We start from the raw sequence: 21,876 nt of genomic DNA, 5'->3' as shown, positions 1-21,876 counted from the left end.
TTAGATTATTTCAATCGGGCAACACACACAAAATGCTGATGGAATGCAGCAGGCCAGACAGCATCCATAGGAAGAAGCACAGTCGATGTTTCAGGCCGAGACCCTCCATCAGGACTAACTGAAAGAAGAGATAGTAAGAGATTTGAGAGGGGGAGGGGGAAGATCCGAAATGATAGGAGAAGACAGGAGGGGGAGGGATAGAGCTAATGGAAGAGACGTGGTTGAGGGCAGCCTTGATGGTGCAGGAAGGGAATCCCCTTTCTTTGAAAAAGGAGGCTCCATCATTCTGGAATGAAAAGTCTCATCCTGAGAGCAGATGCAGCGGAGACGAAGGAATTGAGAAAAGGGGATGGCGTTTTTACAAGTAACAGGATGGGAAGAAGTTTAGTCCATATCGCTGTGAGAGTCCGTGGGTTTATAATAGACATCAGTAGATAAGCTGTTTCCAGATAGAGAGACAGAGAGATCAAGAAAGGGGAGGGAGGTGTTGGAAATATGGCCTTCTGTATATCGGTGAGACCCGATACAATTTGGGAGACCACTTCGCCGAGCACCAATGCTCCATCCGCCAGATTAAACAGGATCTCTCAGTGGTCACCCATTTTAATTCCACTTCCCATTCCGATTCCGATATGTTTATCCATGACCACCTCCCCTGTTGTGATGAGGCCGCACTCAGGTTGGAAGAGCAACCCCTTGTATTCTGACTGGGTAGCCTCCAACATGATGTCATGAACATCGATTTCTCAAACTTTCAGTAATGCCCCCCCCCCAACACCTCTCCTTCAGCATTCCCCATCCCCTTTTCCCTTGCCTGCACATTGTCTCCCTCTGTGCTCCTTCTCCCTTTTTTCTTTCTTGGCCTTCTGTCCTCTCCTATTAGACTGTTTGAGATGTGTCTATTTTAATGCAAGGAGTATTATGATGAGCTTAGGGCATGGATCAGTACTTGGAGCTATGATGTTGTGGCCATTACAGAGACTTGGATGGCTCAGGGGCAGGAATGGTTACTTCGGGTGCCAGGCTTAGATGTTTCAGAAAGGACAGGGAGGGAGGCAAAAGAGTTTGGAGCGTGGCACTGCTGATCAGAGGTAGTGTCATGGCTGCAAAAAAGGAGGAAGACATGGAGGGATTGTCTATGGAGTCTCTGTGGGTAGAAGTTAGGAACAGGAAGGGGGTCAATAACTCTACTGGGTGTTTTTTATACACCACCCAATAGTAACAGGGACATCGAGGAGCAGATAGGGAGATAGATTCTGCAAAGGTGTAATAATAACAGGGTTGTTGTGGTGGGAGATTTTAATTTCCCAAATATCGATTGGCATGTCCCTAGAGTGAGGGGTTTAGATGGGGTGGAGTTTGTTAGGTGTGTTCAGGAAGATTTCTTGACACAATATGTAGACAGGCCTACAAGAGGAGAGGTTGTACTTGATCTGGTATTGAGAAATGAACCTGATCAGGTGTCAGATCTCTCAGTGGGAGAGCATTTTGGAGATGGTGATCACAATTCTATCTCCTTTACCATAGCACTGGAGAGGAATAGGAACAGACAATTTAGGAAAGCGTTTAATTGGAATAAGGGGAAATATGAGCCTATCAGGCAGGAACTTGGAAGCATAAATTGGGAACAGATATTCTCAGGGAAATGTACGGAAGAAATCTGGCAAATGTTCAGGGGATATTTGCATGGGGTTCTGCATAGGTACATTCCAATGAGACAGGGAAAGATGATAGGGTACAGGAACCGTGGTGTACAAAGGCTGTTGTAAACCTAGTCAAGAAGAAAAGAAGAGCTTACGAAAGGTTCAAAAAAACTGGGTAATGATAGAGATCTAGAAGATTATAAGGCAAGCAGGAAGGAGCTTAAGAAAGAAATTAGGAGAGCCAGAAGGGGCCATGAGAAGGCATTGGTGGACAGGATTAAGGAAAACCCCAAGGCATTCTACAAGTATGTGAAGAGCAAGAGGATAAGATGTGAGAGAATGAGACCAATCAAGTGCGACAGTGGAAAGGTGTGTATGGAACCAGAGGAGATAGCAGAGGTACTTAATGAATACTTTGCTTCAGTATTCACTACAGAAAAGGATCTTGGCGATTGTAGGGATGACTTGGAGTGGACTGAAAAGCTTGAGCATGTAGATATTAAAGAAGAAGATGTGCTGGAGCTTTTGTAAAGCATCAACTTGGATAAGTCACTGGGACCGGACGAGATGTACCCCAGGCTACTGTGGGAAGCAAGGGAGGAAATTGTTGAGCCTCTGGTGATGATCTTTGCATCATCAATGAGGACGGGAGAGGTTCCGGAGAATTGGAGGGTTGCGGGTGTTGTTCCCTTATTCAAGAAAGGGAGTAGAGATAGCCCAGGAAATTATAGACCAGTGAAGGCTAATTTATACTTCTGTGTCAAATGGATGCCGTAGGTACGGCGTCGCTGTGAACCCTACGCAGAGCCCACGCGGATCCCTACGCCGTAGCCTGACGTGCACCTCTCCCAAAATGTTAACTACGTGTCGTGGCAGCGCAGACTGCAACAACTGTGATTGGTCCGCTTGGTAGCATCGCATTTCCTCCTACGCTGCAATAGGTTCCCACTGGGCGACTGAAGGGCAGAGAAGGAACTCTGGCTGCAATGTTTTCCATAAAGCTTTACAGACCTCCGAAATTATGGACACATTTCGCTTTTACGAAAAAAGATGCTCGCTTTAAACTTGTTTACCCCGAGAAAGACTGCCATGACCACGAAGCCTTGCACAGGGAGGTGTGTGCGCATGCGTGACGTGCACGGATTAGAGAGCGATGCAGACACACCAACACACAAGTATAAATGCTCACAATGCGCGTAGCCCACTTGCATAGATTACAGCGTCGATTTGACACACAAGTATAAATCAGCCTTAAGTATTAGTTCAGTGGTTGGTAAGTTGATGGAGAAGATCCTGAGAGACAGGATTTATGAACATTTGGAGAGGCATAATATGATCAGGAATAGTCAGCATGGCTTTGTGAAAGGCGGGTCATACCTTATGAGCCTCATTGAATTTTTTGAGGATGTGACTAAACACATTGATGAAGGTATAGCAGTAGATGTAGTGTATATGGATTTCATCAAGGCATTTGACAAGGTACCCCATGCAAGGTTTATTGAGAAAATAAGGAGGCATGGGATCCAAGGTGGTTGTAGATGTGTCACGTTCTTCATGGAGGTCAGTGACCAGTGGTGTGCCTCAGGGATCTGTTCTGGGACCCCTACTCTTCGTGATGTTTATAAATGACCTGGATGAGGAAGTGGAGGGATGGGTCAGTAAATTTGCTGATGACACAAAGGTTGGGGGTGTTGTGGATAGTGTGGAGGGCTGTTAGAGGTTACAGCAGGACATCGATAGGATGTTAAACTGGGCTGAGAAGTAGTAGATGGAGTTCAACCCAGATAAGTGTGAAGTGGTTCATTTTGGTAGGTCAAATATGATGGCAGAATATAGTATTAATGGTAAGACTCTTGGCAGTGTGGAGGATCAGAGGGATCTTGGGGTCTGAGTCCATAGGACACTCAAAGCTGCAGCACAGGTTGACTTTGTGGTTAAGAAAGCATATGGTGCACTGGCCTCCATCAATTGTGGGATTGAGTTTAGGAGCCGAGAAGTAATGTTGCAGCTATATAGGATCCTGGTCAGATCCCACTTGGAGTACTGTGCTCAATTCTGGTCTCTTCACTACAGGAAGGATGTGGAAACCATAGAAAGGGTACAGAGGAGATTTACAAGGATGTTGCCTGGATTGGGGAGCATGCCTTATGAGAATAGGTTGAGTGAACTCAGCCTTTTTTCCTTGGAGCAACAGAGGATGGGAGGTGACCTGATAGAGGTGTATAAGATGATGAGAGGTGTTGATCATGTGGATAATCAGAGGCTTTTTCCCAGAGCTAGCTCAAGAAGGCACAGTTTTAAGGTGCTTGGAGGAAGGTACAGAGGAGATGTCAGGGGTAAGTTTTTTTTTATGCAGAGAGTGCTGAGTGCGTGGAATGGGCTGCCAGCGACGGTGGTGGAGGCGGATACAATAGGGTCTTTTAAGAGACTCCTGGATAGGTACATGGAGCTCAGAAAAATAGAGGGCTATGGGTAACCCTCGGTAATTTCTAAGGTAAGGACATGTTTGACACAGCTTTGTGGGCCGAAGGGTCTGCATTGTGCTGTAGGTTTTCTATGTTCCTAGATTCCCCCTTCTGCTGCCCTGTACTTCTTTCACCAATCAGCTTTCCAGCTCTTTACTTCACCTCTCCTCCTCCCCATTTCACCCTCCCCTCCCCCTACCTTTTAAATATACTCCTCATCTTTTTTTCTCCAGCCCTGGCGGTCTTGGCCCAAAACATCAACTGTACTGTTTTCCACAGGTGCTGCCTGGACTGCTGAGTTCCTCCAGCATTTTGTGTTTTGCTACCGATTGTACTTGAAATTTTCTGAAAAGTTGCTTGGTTTATCTATGTGAGATATTAAGCCTTTTTACTAGTTTAAGTTGAGATGCAAAGCTATCTGAAAATCTATTAATATTTTTAATATGTTCTTTGATAGCTGGTTGTTGATGCAGTTTTAATAAGCATATAGATATCAATATATTCATAAGTGATATCAAACTCAGAGCAAAGATTCTAAATTTAATGCCATCAATGAGCAATTAACCATCAAGCAGTATTCCTACTTGTATCGTTTTACCACTTTGATATTGTATTTTTGTTTGACTCAACAAAAATTAAAAAATTCTTTGTAGAATCCTCTGTTAAATTTCATAATAGCATAGGATCAAAAGCCGAATAAGTTGTATTGCTGTTATGCTAAAATATTGAATAAATTTGAGTATTGTGATTACAAGGCTGCTTCCATAGAGTTTTAACAGATCTTTTCAGTTCTTAAGTATACATCAATAGTGGACTTAAACACAAGGGACATGTTAAAGAAGTTTGCATATGATGAAATGGTTGGCCATACTGAAGTAATTGGTTGTGAGGAGGAAAGCTTCAAACTGCAGGTAGAAAAGAGGCAAATGTAATGCAGTCAGTAAAGATGTATGGTAACTCATTTGAGGGAAGAGGCAATGAGCCATGGGAGGAAGCTGGAAGATGTGGAGGACAGGAGGAACCCACAAATCCTTAAAAGTAGCAAGATTGATAAAAGGGTTTATGTATTTGAGATGTTTATCAAGAATAGGGTGATCTTGTTAGAACTGTATATGACAACTGCAGTTTCAGCTCTCCTTACATCAGATGGGATCCCAAAGGTATTGCCAACATGTTGCAGGTTAAAAAAAATCTCTCTCTCCCTCTCTCTCCCTCTCTCTCCCTCTCTCTCTCCCTCTCTCTCTCCCTCTCTCTCTCCCTCTCTCTCTCCCTCTCTCTCTCCCTCTCTCTCCCTCTCTCTCCCTCTCTCTCCCTCTCTCTCTCCCTCTCTCTCTCCCTCTCTCTCTCCCTCTCTCTCTCCCTCTCTCTCTCCCTCTCTCTCTCCCTCTCTCTCTCCCTCTCTCTCTCCCTCTCTCTCTCCCTCTCTCTCTCCCTCTCTCTCTCCCTCTCTCTCTCCCTCTCTCTCTCCCTCTCTCTCTCCCTCTCTCTCTCCCTCTCTCTCCCCTCTGGATGTAGTGCCTGAAGATAGGATTTGACAGGGCAGTGATTTTTGACACAAGCCTGGCGTAAAATTTCATTGTAACTGAGTCTTCATGATGTGTTTTTTTTTACTTAGAGTAGGAAAAATCTTAACTTCTTTTTTGTTTCTTCACCTTATATCAAATTTCTGATCTCAGTTCAAATCAGGGCACTTTGCAGTGTTTAAGCTCAGTTGTCATTCTAAATGTTAAAGTCAAAGGATGTGGTCAGTTTGATTTGTAGATTTAGAACTCAGCACAGCTGAGATCAATTCAGTCCTTATACTCAAGCCTGGGAAAATTCAGTTCTTGGAGAGAAGTAACGTAAACCCACATTAAAACAATAAGGAAATGTGCCTCAGCTGGTAGCAGAATTATCAGGGACTGCAATTTAGAATTTATTGCTATATTTTTTCTGTATTCAGATTATTTGAAACTTTCTAATGTTTGTTTAACTAGCATGGTAAGCTAAGTGTAAGGACGTTTACAGATTTATTTACCTCTTCTAGAGAATGTATTTTCTTGTTGTTTTCTAGCTCAGTTCCTGCCATGCTGTTCTTTCAACACAACTAGCAGATGCCATGATGTTTCCCATTACACAATTTAAGGAAAAAGATCTAAAAGGTATGAAAATTGTACATATTCTATTCAACAGTAATAATTATCTTCTGCTCTTATCTGGTTATGTGCTTAAGTAAATATGTAAGTGTTTACAAATAGAATGTTTCTGTGGATTCTGTATGTGGGTTTTTCATTAGGGCTATCAAGTCCATGTTCATTTGAAAAAATGAAATGTAAATAAGATATAGATGTGCAGTGTAATTTATGGTTGTTTAACCCTGAAAGATCTTGTATTTCACAATACAGCACCTCTTCAGTGCAGCATTGAACATGTGGAGCTGGAACCCATGAATTAATGATTATAAAATAGAGATATTACCATATTAGCAATGTAATACTTATTGAATAGAAATGAAAACAATCGAGCTATGACCAATTCCGTTCACCAATAACTTTTCCTTCGTTTACAGAAATGTTAGCCTTGAATGAAGTCTTTGCTATAGCTAGTCATGGTGAGTGTCATTTCAGTTATAAACACCTTGGCATTTTAAAAAATATCCACAACAAAGATCTTTTTACACTGAGTATTCAGCATCAACTTGAGTAACTGTGCTCATGTAGGAACCCTCAAACCCCCACCCCCGATCTACAAGCAAACCTGTCCACCATGCCCCACAACCTAACTTTGATAGTCCTGGGCATTTCCATTCTCTGCCTCCCCCATACAAACAAACAAATGCTCCCCTCCCCCCCCCCAATCAATCTGCCTGTCTAGTCTATTTGTTCAGGAAGTGCACAGTTTCTGAATTTTGTGCATAATTTGTGGTGACCTATAAATTACCCAAGATATCTGATAAATGAGGTGGTTGGAAAAATCTGATAGATCAAGTTTTTGAGACTGTAACCTTTCAAGAATGGATCATGTTTACTTTGGGATTAACACAGGCTACATTGTAACTGTTCATTAGGACAAGATGGCCATAGTTTTCTATTAACAGAAAATTACTTTTTTCACCTTTTATATATTCCTATATATATAGGAGCACTGAAAATGTCTGCTTTTGTCATCATAATGTTACTTAAAAGTAAATAGTTCAGGAGTAACTTATGAACAAGTGTACACGTGAATTAAAATGAGGCTTTTTGCTTGCATTCTTTATTTATAATCACTAATTTATCATTGTAGTTAGAAATGACCTGATCTGTAGCTGGGTAACTGTCAAGAGAGGGAAAGAGAATAGCCGGACAGTGCAGAGTACCACAGTAGCCATTTCTTTCACGGTTCTTTGGATACTGTTGGGGGGGTGGGGGGTGGTGGCCTACCAGGGAAAAGCTGCAGACTCTGCAAACTCTGGCACTGAGTCTGGCCCTGTGGCTCAGAAGGGAAGGGAGGACAAGGTTCAAGGTACATGTATTATCGAAGTGTGTATGCATTATACAACTCTGAGATTCGTCTTCTCCAGACAGCCATGAAACAAAACTATGGAGCCATTCAAAGATGAGCGTCAGCCTCTCCACGCGTACAAAAGAAAACAAATTGCGCAAACGGCAACAAGAACAGCAGCACCTCTCCAGCTGCGCAAAAAAACATGCTAACGACAACAAGAAGAACGAGGGAAAACACTATGTAAAAACATAAAATCAAAAAAGTCCAATCAAAACACAATTGAACTACAGTCCAATACTCAAACCGCACACCCAGAACTCCGGCACCATCCTTTGGCAGAATTGAGGGACACAGAGACCATTTGAATACAGGGACCTTCCCTCAGGAGCAGCGAGAGAGAGAGACCATCACAAGCAGACACATTCTTCTGGCAGCAGCGAGCAAGAGGCTGGTAGATGGTGCTGAACACTCGCTTTGCTGTTTCAATCTTCCTCAACACTTTAACTGGCGAGAATTGAAGTCGATCATGGGCTCAAACCCCGTCTCTAAGCTTCTTGGCCTTAAGGCCACTGCCTTTCAGAATCTTCTCAGAGACGGCAAAGTGCCAGATCACTCAATCAGCCTGAAAACACACCATTAAACTGGAGAAGAGGGGAGAGTGGTGATGGGGGATTAAGTAGTTAGGGAATAGATGAGGTATTCTAATAATGTGAAAGAGAGTCATGAATGCTATGTTGCTCACCAAGCGGCAGAATCACAGGTGTCTTGGATTGGGTCCACAGCATGAGTCAGAAGTCGTGGTACATATTGATACCAACAGCATAGGGAGAAAAAGGGATGAGGTCCTGACGAGTGAATATGTAGAGCTAGGTAGGAAACTAAAAAGCAGGATCTCAAGTGTGGTCATCTCTGGATTGTTGCCTGTGTCATGCACCAACGGTGGTAAAAATAGGAAGATATGGCAGCTAAATAGGTGGTTGAAGTATGGGTTCAGGGGGCAGGGTTTCAGATTTGTGAATCATTGGGATCTCTTCTGGGGAAGGTATGACCTGTACACAAGGGATGGGTTACACCTGAGCTCAAGGGGGACCCAATATCCTTGCGGGCAGGTTTTCTAGAGCTGTTGGGGAGGGTTTAAACTAATTGTGAGAGATATCAGAATAGGAATTATAGGTTAGGGGATGGAGCGGTTGATGTAAAGGTAAATGCAACTTGTAGAGAGACTGAGGAATGATAGGCAGTGGATAGGGTATAAGTGTAGTCAATTGGATAGGTTCAATGGGTCTACTTTAATGTAAGAAGTATCAAGGACAAGGGTGATGAACCTAGAGCTTGAATCAGTACATAGAAATGCGATATTTTTGCCATTATAGAGATTTGGCTGTTACAAGGGACAGAAGGGATGAAAAAGAGATGGAGAATGGTATTACTAATTTGGAATAGCAACATAGCTGCAGAAAGGGAGGACATTGTAGAGAGATCGTCTACTGAGTCAGTGTGGCTGGAAGTCACGAACAGGAAGGGAGCAATCATTCTATAGGGTGTATTCCATAGACCCAACAATGGTGTCAGAGACACTGAACAGTAGAATGTGAAGCAGATTTTGGAAAGATGCAAAAAATAACAGGGTTTGATGAGATCGGTGACTTCAACTTCCCTAATATTGATTGGGGTCTCCTTCAGATGGGGCAGAATTTGTTAGAATAAGAACTCCTGAGACAATATGTGGAGAGGTTACATGGGATTTGGTACTCGACAGTGAGCCTGGTTAAGTGATGGTTCTCTTAGTGGGAAGTGAGGGAAGAGGTTGCTGTGCTATGATGTTTGCATCGTCACTGGCTGCAGGAGTAGTACCAGAAGAGTGGAGGGTGACAAATGTTATTCCTTTGTTCAGGAAAGTTAATAGGGATAACCCTAAGAATTATAGACCAGTGAATCTTGCATCAGTAGTGGCCAAACTATTGGAGAGGATTCTTAGAGACAGGACTTAGGAGCATTTAGAAAAGCATAGTTTGATTGGGGATAGTCAGCATGCCTTTGTGAGGAGCAGTTCATGGCTCATGAGACTGATTGAATTCTTTGAGGTGATGACAAAACAAATTGGTGAAGTGGAGCAGTGAATATGGTATATATGGACTTTAGCAAGGTGTTCAACAAGGTTCGCCATGGTAGGCTGATCCAAAATGTCAGGAGGCAAGGGATCCGGGGAAACCTGGCTGCAGGGATTCAGAGTTCGCTCTACCACGGAAGGTGGTAGTAGGTGGGGTGTATTCTGCCTGGAGGTGTTCCACTGGGACCTCTGCTGGTTGTGATTTTTATAAATGACTTGGATGAGGAAATGGAAGGGCAGATAACATGAAGGTCGGTGGTGTGTGGATAGTGTAGAGGCTTGTTCAAGGCTACAACATGGCACTGATAAGATGCATAGCTGGGCTGAGAAGTAGCAGATTGAGCTCAAACCGGAAAAGTATGAAATTAATTATGTAGGGAGTGGTAAGTTTATGGAGCACACTGCCAGGGTGGTGCTAGAGGCAGATACTTAAAGCGAGATTTAAGTGCTTTTGGCTAGATACATGGATGAAGGAAAACTGGAGGACTATGTGGGAGGGAAGCATTAGATTGATGTTGGAGTAGGTTAAAATTTTGGCACAGTATCATGAGTCTGTACTGTGCAGTACTGTTCAATGTTCTGTGTTTACCCCACAGATCATGACCTGGCTATTAACAAATACAGTAGGCTATCCAAGCGGAGGGAGAATGAAAAGGTTTGTGTTCTTTCTTTTGCTTTCCATTCCAAGTTTAAAACATAATTTTCTATATTCAGCTGCATCATTCATGGCAGCCATATTTTTTTTCAAGAAATTCCAGTATTGTTAATGAAAATCTTTGTTATAATATTTAGCTGAGCTCACTGTAGTGTAATGTAAGTTGTTAGATATTTAAATGCCTTCCCTGGGGGCTGTTGATAATTTTCATTCTGTGTTAGTCAGTGTGTCTGCAGTTTAATAAATATGGTTTGTTTTAAATATTTTTTTCCATAACAGATAAAAATGGAAATCACTGAAGACTTGTACACATCCAGAAAAAAGCAGCACCAAACCATGATGCACTACTTTAGTGCCCTGAACACTTTACAGTACAAGAAAAAGATTGCACTTCTAGAACCTCTCCTTGGCTATATGCAAGCTCAGGTCTGTTAGCATGAAATTGAAATTATTATTTTGATTATTGTCCCTCTAAGTTGCTAACCAAATAAAATCATGGGTTTCTTAGCATTTTTAGTTTCACTTTAAAAAAAATTACAATTAAAGCAAGAGCCAGTTGTGGTGACCATAAGTCATATTTGTCATCTGATGTCTCATCTGAGTGGTTCAGAGTCGAGGGTCATTTGGTTCATGTACCTAGATTCTGGATTTCCTCCTTTTTGTGTGTTGGAGCAATGATACATGGAACACCAATGTCAAATAGCTCCACGAAAAAATTATGATCTGCAACATGGTTCGTGTACTCAAAATGTTGTGTTATATTGCAACTCAAATAGGGATGACAGGAACACTTACTTTATTTAAACTGCTATCACTCTGCTGTGCACTAAAGAAAGGGCTTCACCCCGTAATGGCACAACTTCCTACAGTAGCACGCACTGAAACTCGGTGCAGCCACCGCAAGGGCCCGGTGGGAAAGGACCACAGTATAGGTTTCTCCACCCATGGGAGTGGGAGGGGTCGGTGGGCTGGGAGTATACCCCTCAACAATGATATGGTAAGCTGAACTACTGGAGTGCCACGTGGGTGGCTATAAATACGGATATGTACTGAGTATAATGGAAACGTATGTAAAGGATGAAAAGTTATTGAATGGTTTATTGTATATATTTATTTTTGAATAAAGTATATTTTGAAATAAAAAAAAACTTCCTACAGTAGCAAGACAGCAGTGGTACACATGGCTACTCTGGAAGAGAGGAAGTGTGATGAGAGCACCAAGATTTTCTAAGAGAGTTTTTGAAGTTCTGAGATATGTGCTAGGAAGGAAAGCTCATGTACAAAGCAGCGATGTTGGAAGAATATCGAGACCACCAGGCATGTGAAATTATGGCACTATAAATTCATCTGTTTAATGTTGATTCTCAAATGCATATGTACACTGACCATCCTATCCATCTTTCTTTAAATATTCGATTCCTCTCCCCTCCCCAAAGCCCCTGCCATACATATTGAAGCCTATGCAGGTACAATGATGTGCTTGCTTATTTTTTATTATCCTTTTCTTCCATCGAGGCACAAGCTGTCAGGAATAAGAGAGTGATCAACTTTATGGTGAGGCGTAGGCTGCCTTGGTGCGGTATCCGCTGGAGTGCACTTGAAGGCTTCTCATTGGTAGATGGACTACTGAGTCATCAATTAATCTGGTGATAGTTTGTTCAATATACACTCTTTGCTGGTTTGAGCATGGTCTGTGTATATGGATAGGTATATGAGCATTCTCCGGATGGAATTCATGTGAAATATCTAGTTGTGAGCTAGGCATCCTTTAAATGATGCTGTAGTACGCAATTGATTGTGTTCATTATTCTGTGTTTGTGACAGTCATGCAAGACTTGTTTTCTGGATCTGGGAGCCACGATTTATGTTGGGAAGATTTCAGACGTGTTGCATGATGTTTCATTTTAGTGGGTGCTTGTCTGACACTTGGAAATACTGGATATGGTAGCAACAATCCTGACCAGAGATGCCTGGTTCAATTCCATGATTGGTTTAATTTAACCCTGATAATTGCTAATAGATTTTACTCAGGGTTACAGCAATTCTGGATCACAGTGCTGAAAAAGCCACCACATGTACCCTGATCTATACAATGGGACTCTAAGCTTCTCTGCACTACACTGACATTTTCCCTTTCTTGTCAAGAACATTGTCAGAGCTCCTTGTTTACTATCAAAATTGTTGGTTTGGTCATAAACATTGTGGCTATATATGATTCTGTAGTTCAACATGAGTGATGAGTGCAGATAAATTTGACTTGGATCCAGTGTAAAGTTCTGAAAGTGGTGAATTTATGTCCCGGAAGATGATGGAAACTGTATCATGAGAAATATTAAAGTGGTGTTGAATTAATATATATTTGACAGGTTGATTAAGTGAGGAATATTGGAAAAGTGGCACTGAAGCAGAATTGAGGAAGATCAGCCATGATTCATATTAAATGGCTGGGTGGCCCTGAAGGGCCTTATGACTTATTCCTGTTCTTACTTAGTTGTGTTCTTCCTATAATTTGGTAATAAGATCAAAAAATAAATGAAAATATTTATTATATTCTCAGTTTGACAATTTTTCTTAAATGCACTAATTTATTATTGTTGTTTTTAGATAAACTTTTTTAAGATGGGTTCTGAGCACATGACCCAGCAGCTAGAAGAATTTCTGACAAATATTGGCACTAGTGTGCAGGGGTAAGTAATTGTTTCCTCTTGTAATAGCTCCATTTACTAATCATATTCCTACTGTACCATTACTGATTTTATATTTGCTACGATTCTTCCAGCTGGTTAATCAATTTTCTGCTTGAGTTACTAAAAATGAGGATTATAACACTTGAGATTTTGTAGTCAGCATCAAAGTGGTGATGCTTGCGGCAGACCTGAAAATACCACTCAGAAGAATGCAGCAATCTCTGAGCTGCTGCTGATTTTACTTTTTCCAGTGTTAATTACATTGTGGCATCCGCTTAGGGCATCTCTAATACCAAGTAGCAGTGATGCCCTAAAGCTGATGCCCTATGGTATGCCCAGGAAGGCTGTGTAGCAACTTATTAATTGAATTCTTTTCACCGAAGCAAACTAAGAATTAAAAATACCACATAACTAGTATAAAATAGGTAAAAGAAACCAAAATAAGAATTAACCCATACAGATGAAATTAAGGTTAAAGATGAATATAAATTTCACATACAAACTTGCTTTATTCAGTAAATCCTGGTGAGCATTGGGCTAGACTGTGATTATGTTAGATGTTGTAAAATCTGTTTGGGTTCATCTGTAAACTGGCATTTGATGCTCTCCAGATGATATTGGTTTTTTTGAGGTATAGATTCGTAAGAAAAGGGAAAAGAAATATAATAGGTTACTTAAACCAGAGAAAGCAAGTGAATCTGGAGCTTCAGGACACTTCCATGGTCTGATAATCTGGATTTGAGCAGTTATTTGGAGGGCAATTTGTGATAAATATTTGTAACCAATATATTTACACTAATAATAATTTTTGATTTTGATTTTAACAGCAGTGTACTTCGATGTTGATTATCTAATTTTGTGTGGATTTCAATAAAATTCCTAATGCTTAAATCACCAATGTTTAATGCTTTTTTAGTGTCCGAAGGGAAATGGAGACAGAACAGGAAATAATGAATCAGACTATTCAGGACTTGGAAGCAGCCAGTGATTGTTTGTATGTTCCTGATCCAGATACGAAAATATTCAATGTTAACAGAAACTTAACTAGAAAATCTGGATATATGAATACAAGAAAGTAAGTATCAAATTGAAATGTGGAATTGTTTTCTTGAGTTCTCATGAATAAACAGTCACAGTTCGTGAAGGATCTATATCCTTTTATGTTTTTGTTTTGTGCAGGATTCCAAGCTGATTTGCATTGAATTGATTGCTTTTTCTCCCCCCTCAAGCACATTTGGGATGCCAAATACTGACAGTAAATGGCAAGGGCCTTAAGAATATTGATGTGCAGCAAGACCTCGAGTGCAAATTTTGCCTAGTGTGTAGTGTATGTAGGTGACAACAAGGCTTCACTTGCAGATGAGCTCAATGCCTTCTCTGCTCATTTGACTGCCAAACATGGAGGAACCATCGCAAACTCCCTGAGCCCCCAATGACCCTATGATTTCAGTCTCTGAGGTTGACATGCAAGCAGCCTGCAGGAGGGTGAACACATGAAAACCATCCAGCCCAGATATGTACCTGGCCAAGTACTAAAGACCTGTGCTGGAGTGCTCACTGAGATCTGTAACCTTTTGCTTCGCCAGTCTGAGGTACCCACCTGCTTTAAGCAGACTTCTCTTATGCTGGTGCCTCAGAAGAATGCAGAAACCTGCTCAATGACTATCGTCCAGTAGCATTGACATCCACAGTGCTGAACTGTTTTGAGAGTTTGATGAAACATATGAACTTCTGCCTGTGAAGTGACTTGTGTCCTCTTCAATTTGCCAACTGGAGCAACAGGCCCACAGCAGATGCCATCTTATTGGCTCTTCACTCAACCCTGGAGCTTCTGGACAGCAAAGATGCATATATCAGGATGCTCTTTATCGATTGCAGCTCAGCATTCAATACTGCTGTCTCAAAACTAATCAATAAGCTTCAAGGTCTTGGCCTCAATACCTCCTTGTGCAATTGGATCCTCTATTTCTCACTTGCAGACCCCAGTCAGTTCGGATTGGCAACAACATCTCCTCCATGATCTTCATCAGCACCGGTACACCACAAGGCTGTGTGCTTAGCCCCCAGCTCTACTCGCTTTACACTTACAACTGTGAGGCTAAACATAGCTCCAAAGCCTTATTCAAGTTTGCTGAGAACACCACTGTCGTAGGTGGTGAGGGAGAATGAAAATCTGGCTGAGTGTTGCCATAGCAACAGCCTTTCACTCAATGTCAGCAAGATCAAGGAGCTGATTATTGACTTCAGGCGGAGGAAACCAGATGTCCGTGAGCCAGTCCTCATCAGAAGATCAGAGGTGGGGAGGATCAGCAACTTTAAATTCCTTGGCGTTATCATTTTGGAGGACTTGTCTGGGCCCAGCACATAAATGCGATTATGACAAAAGCACAGCAACGCCTCTTCTTCCTCAGGAGGTTGTGAAGATTCTGCATGACATCTAAAACTTTGACAATCTTCTGTAGATGTGTGGTGCAGACTGGCTGCATCACAGCCTGTTATGGAAACAGCACTGCCCTTGAACAGAAAATCCTACAAAAGTAACAGATAAAGCGTAAAGCCTTCCCCACCATTAAACACATCTACACGGAGCATTGTCGCAGGAAAGCAGCATCCATCATTAGGGGCCACCACCACTCTGTTCACTGCTGCCATCAGGAAGAAGGTACAGGAGCCTCAGAACTCACACCACCGAGTACAAGAACAGTTATTACCCCTCAACCATCAGGCTCTTGAACCAAAGGTGATAATTTCACTTGCCTCATCATTGAAATGTTCCCACAACCTATGGATTTACTTTCAAAGATACTTCATCTCATGTTGTCGACTTTTATTGCTTATTTATTTACTATTATTATTTATTTCTTTTTGTACTTGCACAGTTTGTTGTCTTTTGCACACTGGTTGAATGCCCAAGTTGGTGCAATCTTTCAGTGATTCTATGATGGTTGTTATTCTATTATGGGTTTATTGAATATGCCTGCAAGAAATGAATCTCAGGGTTGTATATGGTGACATATATGTACTTCGATAATAAATTTACTTTGAACTTTGAGTGGTAGAATCTGTAAGGAGTTATTTAAATCTGAGCCATTGCCCTCTTACGTACCCAATGTTGCCTCATGCCTTATGTTTTGCTTTGGTTGATACTCCAGTTTCAGATTGAATACCTTACTTTCAACTTTAATGTAAAATTCTGTGATGTGATTGTCACAGTTTCAAAGTAAAGGACTGGCTATTCAGAGCAGAGATGAAAATAAACTTCATCGAGCAGGTGGTGCATCTTTGGAATTCTCTACTCAAGTGGGCTGCAGTGTTTTAGTGATTGTAAGGACATAAAAGCCAATAGACATATTGCTTAAAACTGGTACCAAAATAAAATATCAACTATGATCTCATTGAAAGGCATAGCAGGGGTGAGAGCTGAATGACCTTCCCTTGCTATTTCACATGTTCCTGCAATCAAGAGAAGAGAATGCATTCCATCACTTTAAATAGGATTCAAATCTGTGTTCCATTGGTAAGGCAGGAAGACTGTTAACTGAATCATTTTTATCAATTAAACATATCTAAGCCTTTGGCCCGAGTAATCCAGTTAGTTCATTGACTCCCCACTTAGCCTCATAGTTTAATTTCCTCTCAAGTACTTAAGCAGTTTTATCTTGAAACTTTACTGAATTCCCTTCCACGAGGAAATCTGCAGATGCTGGAAATTCAAGCAACACACATCAAAGTTGCTGGTGAACCCAGCAGGCCAGGCAGCATCTCTAGGAAGAGGTACAGATGATATTTCAGACCGAGACCCTTCATCAGGACTAACTGAAGGAAGAACTAGTAAGAGATTTGAAAGTGGGAGGGGGAGAGGGAGATCCAAAATGATAGGAGAAGGCAGGAGGGGGAGGGATGGAGCCAAGAGCTGGACAAGTGATAGGTAAAAGGGATATGAGAGGATCATGGGACAGGAGGCCTAGGGAGAAAGAAAAGGGCGGGGGGGAACCTAGAGGATGGGCAAGGGGTATAGTGAGAGGGACAGAGGAAGAAAAGGAGAGTGAGAGAAAGAATGTGTGTATCAAAATAAGTAACAGCTGGGGTACGAGGGGGAGGTGGGGCCTAGCGGAAGTTAGAGAAGTCAATGTTCATGCCATCAGGTTGGAGGCTACCCAGACGGAATATAAGGTGTTGTTCCTCCAACCTGAGTGTGGCTTCATCTTTACAGTAGAGGAGGCCGTGGATAGACATACCAGAATGGGAATGGGATGTGGAATTAAAATGTGTGGCCACTGGGAGATTCTGCTTTGAATTCCCTTCCACCACCTTTTCAGGCAGTGTGTTACAGTTCTCTATTACTTGTTGCGTAAGAAAAATGCTTTGGTTCTTTTTTCTTGTGATTTAAAATTGGTTTCATTATTTTAGTTGATGGCCAAAATGAATTAGTTGTTCTTACTTACATTGATTGCATTCTTTATATTCTAAATAATTTAATCAATTTCTCAGTCTTCAGTAGTTCAAGGGAAACTATCATACTTTTTCTGATCTATACAACTAACTGAAGTCCCTTATCTCTAGAATAATTCTAGCAAACTTTACTTTTATGTAAAAGAACCCCCTTTTTTTTTCAGTTCTTCACATCGTTCCCATAGTGCAGCGCCCAGAATAGGACATGGATATTTTGTAAAGGTTCAGTTAAACTTCCATGATTTTGCACTGTAGGGCGAGAGTTTTGTTTGTCTTTTTTTAAGCTAGCTTTTAAACTACAGCTGTAAACTTCAGAGGTTTATTGCCTTAAAGCACCTGGCTTCCTGTTCCTCCATCTCTCCTTTGGAATTGTCTCCTTAAAGTTATCTGGTCTCTCCTTGTCCATTCTATGAAAATGTATCACTTTATCTCTATGTTAAATCTCATCTGCAGTATGCCTGCCCATTCCACAATTGGTTGATTTTCCCAATTAATCCTCTCTTGAAATCTGCCTTTATCCTCTTCTTGTTTACTATGATTTCAAGTTTTCGTATCATCTGTGCATTTTGAAATTGTATACAGACCAGCCCAATTTATTAATAGGTCTCAAAAAGTAATGGTTCTTCATTCTGGGACAGTCGTAAAGGGATGACTTCTTAATTCTTGATTACAACTTGGTTGATCAATTCCACCATTTTCCATTCATCTTCTTTCTCATCTGCTAAACAAAAACTGACTTAAAGCAAAATTCTCATCTCTTTTTGTGTGCTCTGCAATTAGATCAGTTTCCTTCCTATATGAACTTTAGGGATGATCCTATATATATATATATATCCTATATATCCAGCATATCAAAGTGTTTAATCTGACCAATTCCACTTCTTATTTAAATTAAGATGAAATTTTATTTAAAAATTTCCATGGGAACAATTGGAGATGAAACAAAGATGTGGTCAGTTGAAGTATGCACACTTAGCAATGATCGTTACAAAGTTGGTTGCAAGCAATTTTGCGATTGTTTTACTTGGATGTCATATGAATTTGATTTGCCATGTTAAATAATCTGTACATTTGGATTGCAGTAAAACACGATTGGTGTCTGCTACCTGGGAGAGACATTATTACTTCACCCAAGGTGGGAACTTGATGCGCCAGGCGCGAGGGGATGTTGCAGGAGGTCTTGTCATGGACTTAGACAACTGCACTGTTATGGCTGTAGATTCTGATGACCGAAGATATTGCTTTCAAATTACTGCCTTTGATGGGAAAAAGTAAGAATTTTCAAATCTCTTCATTTTAACTTGCAGTTCTATCCCTCAAGAAATGTATAGTCTGCTATCCTGTACATCTGTTTCATATTTTGGAAAATAACACGTTCAATAGTTAAATTAGAAATGAAACCACTCAGGCCATGGGGGATGATGGAAACATTGCAGAGCTCCAGCAATTCTATTTCATTGCTCCATTGACTGTAGGTGCAAGCTGGAAGTTCAATGATGTGGACAGTGTAGTATCCATTTCTAAGTTGATCTAAGGTGATTGTCATCTGTGGTGGTGTTGGTTCAGAAGTAATAACTAAATTGTCACATCCTTGTGATTTGTTCTGTATAACAATGTTAATCTATAAGTATATTAGGCAATGAGCTACTAGTGTTAATCCCATGTTTAAGTGAGAAATACTCTGCTGGGTTGCCTTGTCCAAAATTGCCCAAATCTTGATCGTGAAGTTTAATCTGATATGCCAGATACCAAATTTAATGGAATCAGTAAATTGCAGACACAAGAAGGTCTACAGAAGCTGGAAATTCAAAGCGACACACACACACACACACACACACACACACACACAATGCTGGTGAAACTCAGCAGGTCAGGCAGTATCAATGGGCCAAGACTCTGTGTCCTGAAGATCAATCTCAGTCCGAAACATCAACTGTCTACTCCTTTCCACAGATGCTGCCTGACCTGCTGAGTTCCTCTAGCATTTTGTTTGTGTTTAACGGAACCAGTTTAAAATATATATACTATTTTGTGTTTGAACTTTTTAAGGTTTTGATTTTGCTAGCTATATTATTATTTGTTGTTCCTTTTGCTGTGTGACTAGGAAACCCACCATTCTGCAGATGGCAATGAGCTCTCATGTATCTTGAGCTGATCAGGAGAAATAGCAGTGGACCTTGCAGTTACCTGATACTACCCATGTACCAGACGATACATGCTGAGTTACATAATATTGTATTTGATAAACACCAGTTGACTGCTGCACTCAAAGAAAGTGATTAGCCCTTCAACAACATACCCCTTATTTGTGACATTCCACCATCCACTGGGATATCAATTTGCCAATCAGCTGTCGCACTTGGCAGTCAACTGTACGTTGATGCATTAAATAAGTCACAAATGTATTGGTTGTTACAGCTAGGAATTGTATCTGCATTTCCATATAAAACCAAGGTTGGAATTACTGTTGGTTGACGTAATATGTGTGATCTTGGGCGAGGTGAGCTTGTAGTAGCTGTCTGATGGTATCCCTAAACAAATCCTTTCTCACAAAATATCCGTGGGACTACTTTCCATTTGGATCGATTAGATACTAATCTAACCCACTCTGTCAGATTTTTTTCTTCTTCACTGAATTTAATAAAAAGTGAATTCAATGAACAACCAACCAAATTCTACTTTATTAGGTGGGTTATATTAAAATTGAAGATTAGATATTGAACTGGAGCTCTGGGTTTGTAGTGCTATGATCAGTTGAAGCAATGGTATATGTCTGGTGGTGATTAATTTGCCAGTGATAATTGAGAATTGAACTTTAAACTATAAGTTTGTAGCTAAGTTACAAGATGAACTTCAATAAAAATGCGGTTGAGTGGCAGATAGAACTGATGAAATTGTGATCAAGTAATAATAACTTTAATATTTGCAGAAATCAGTAGGTATTTTTGTGTCAATAGTAGTGTTGTACACTAGTATGTAGAGTTACAAAATACACGTGGACTAAGATGTTAACTGTCCTGTGGTATCACCAGTGGGATCATCAGTTGATCTGCCACCTGTCTTCAGGAGTTTTGGCCCGCTTATGATCAAGACTCCCTCGAGGTGGTGGGCCAGCAGTGCTGAAGCACCATCTCCCACTCGTGAGCTTAAAAACTTGGCATCTGCCTCTATCAGAGTTGTTGGTCGCTTCCATCCAACAGATAGTCCACTCTTCAGGTGTCTATGCAACTACTAAAGGGTTTGCAAGGTATGTATACACTGTCTGACTATCTGCCTCTCTGGACATACTTGGTCCACACCCATGCTGATCCTTGGTCTGCTGCCTCAGCTACAGCCCTGCAGGTTGACTTGATCTCTCTTCCAGTGAAGCCAAGGTCACGCAGCCACTTCTGGAGAGTGAACACAATAAACCCACGGCAGCCTACTTCCAATGGATAGCATGAGACCTTCCACCCTCTGTCTCTGCACTCTGATCTTAACTCTGCATACTTGGTTAACTTGCACTCATGGGCTTCATCGATGTTGTCTTCCCAGGGGACTGTGAGTTCACCAATAACCGCTTCTCTACTGGTGTCAGACCATACAATTATATCTGGACGCAATGTTGTGAAAGCTATTTGCTCCGGGAAACTGCCTTTCCCATCCAGGTCAGCCTTGACACACCAATCATTGGCTGAAGAAAGTATGCTTGATTGTGAGCCTATGCTGTACACCCTCGACTTGGAGCCTTCTTTCACAAATGATATGCAATGTTCTGTGCAGCATGGGGCATGAGATAAGTTGTGCTGCAGTACTCTCTGCTCAACCGCTTCTGTTACGACTTTGAGAACGTTGTTATGTCTCCGAGTGTACATGCCACTGGAAAGATTGACTGTGCATGCACTCAAGATATGTTGAAGTGTTCCCTTCTCGCCACAAGCAGCACATCTATCTGTCTTATCTTCATACCAGGTGCTGAGGTTGGCAGGTGTTGGGAGCAGATCGTATGCTGCTCTGCATAAAAAAGAAATGCGGAACGGTTCCATCTGCCACAGAACATTCCAAGATAGGTGTCGTTGTTCAACACTTTCCCACCGGGTCCAAGCCCCTTGTTTGGCCAGGCCAGCTGTTTTAGTTAACCTCTTCTGCTGCTTGTATTTCTTGTGTTACAAGCTCACGGCGCTCCTTACCTGTAGAAGATGACCACCACTTGTGGGTTGTCCATCCAAGTTCCTGGCGGCCTAGCTGGATAGCCCCAACTGTCTCCTTGTGCCTCAATCTGGATTCTGCCTCTTCAACTGCTGCACGGGCTGACCACTTCCTGCCTGATCTCACATCTGGTTGGATGTTCTTGATGACAGGGTCTTTTGAGTCTCGAAGCATCAAGAATGATCTTACTTTGGCTACCTTGACCTCCTCA

General features: G+C 41.5%; 1 protein-coding gene across 3 annotated transcripts in view; it reads left to right on the top strand.

The window, feature by feature from the left end:
• The window catches only part of appl1 (adaptor protein, phosphotyrosine interaction, PH domain and leucine zipper containing 1), a 72,970-nt gene that overhangs the window by 14,742 nt on the left and 36,352 nt on the right, over positions 1-21,876 (top strand). For all 3 annotated transcript variants that reach the window (XM_063068055.1, XM_063068054.1, XM_063068056.1), the window contains exons 5-11: positions 6,162-6,249; positions 6,657-6,698; positions 10,280-10,338; positions 10,618-10,764; positions 12,943-13,025; positions 13,942-14,100; positions 18,560-18,748. In XM_063068055.1, the coding sequence (XP_062924125.1) occupies positions 6,162-6,249; positions 6,657-6,698; positions 10,280-10,338; positions 10,618-10,764; positions 12,943-13,025; positions 13,942-14,100; positions 18,560-18,748 (767 nt within the window). The remainder of the gene's footprint in view (positions 1-6,161; positions 6,250-6,656; positions 6,699-10,279; positions 10,339-10,617; positions 10,765-12,942; positions 13,026-13,941; positions 14,101-18,559; positions 18,749-21,876) is intronic.

The sequence above is a fragment of the Mobula hypostoma genome, chromosome 15 (genome assembly GCF_963921235.1).
Source record: "Mobula hypostoma chromosome 15, sMobHyp1.1, whole genome shotgun sequence".
Lineage (NCBI taxonomy): Eukaryota > Metazoa > Chordata > Chondrichthyes > Myliobatiformes > Myliobatidae > Mobula > Mobula hypostoma.
Note: the sequence above shows the minus strand (reverse complement) of the source record. Positions and strands in the feature narration are given on the sequence as shown.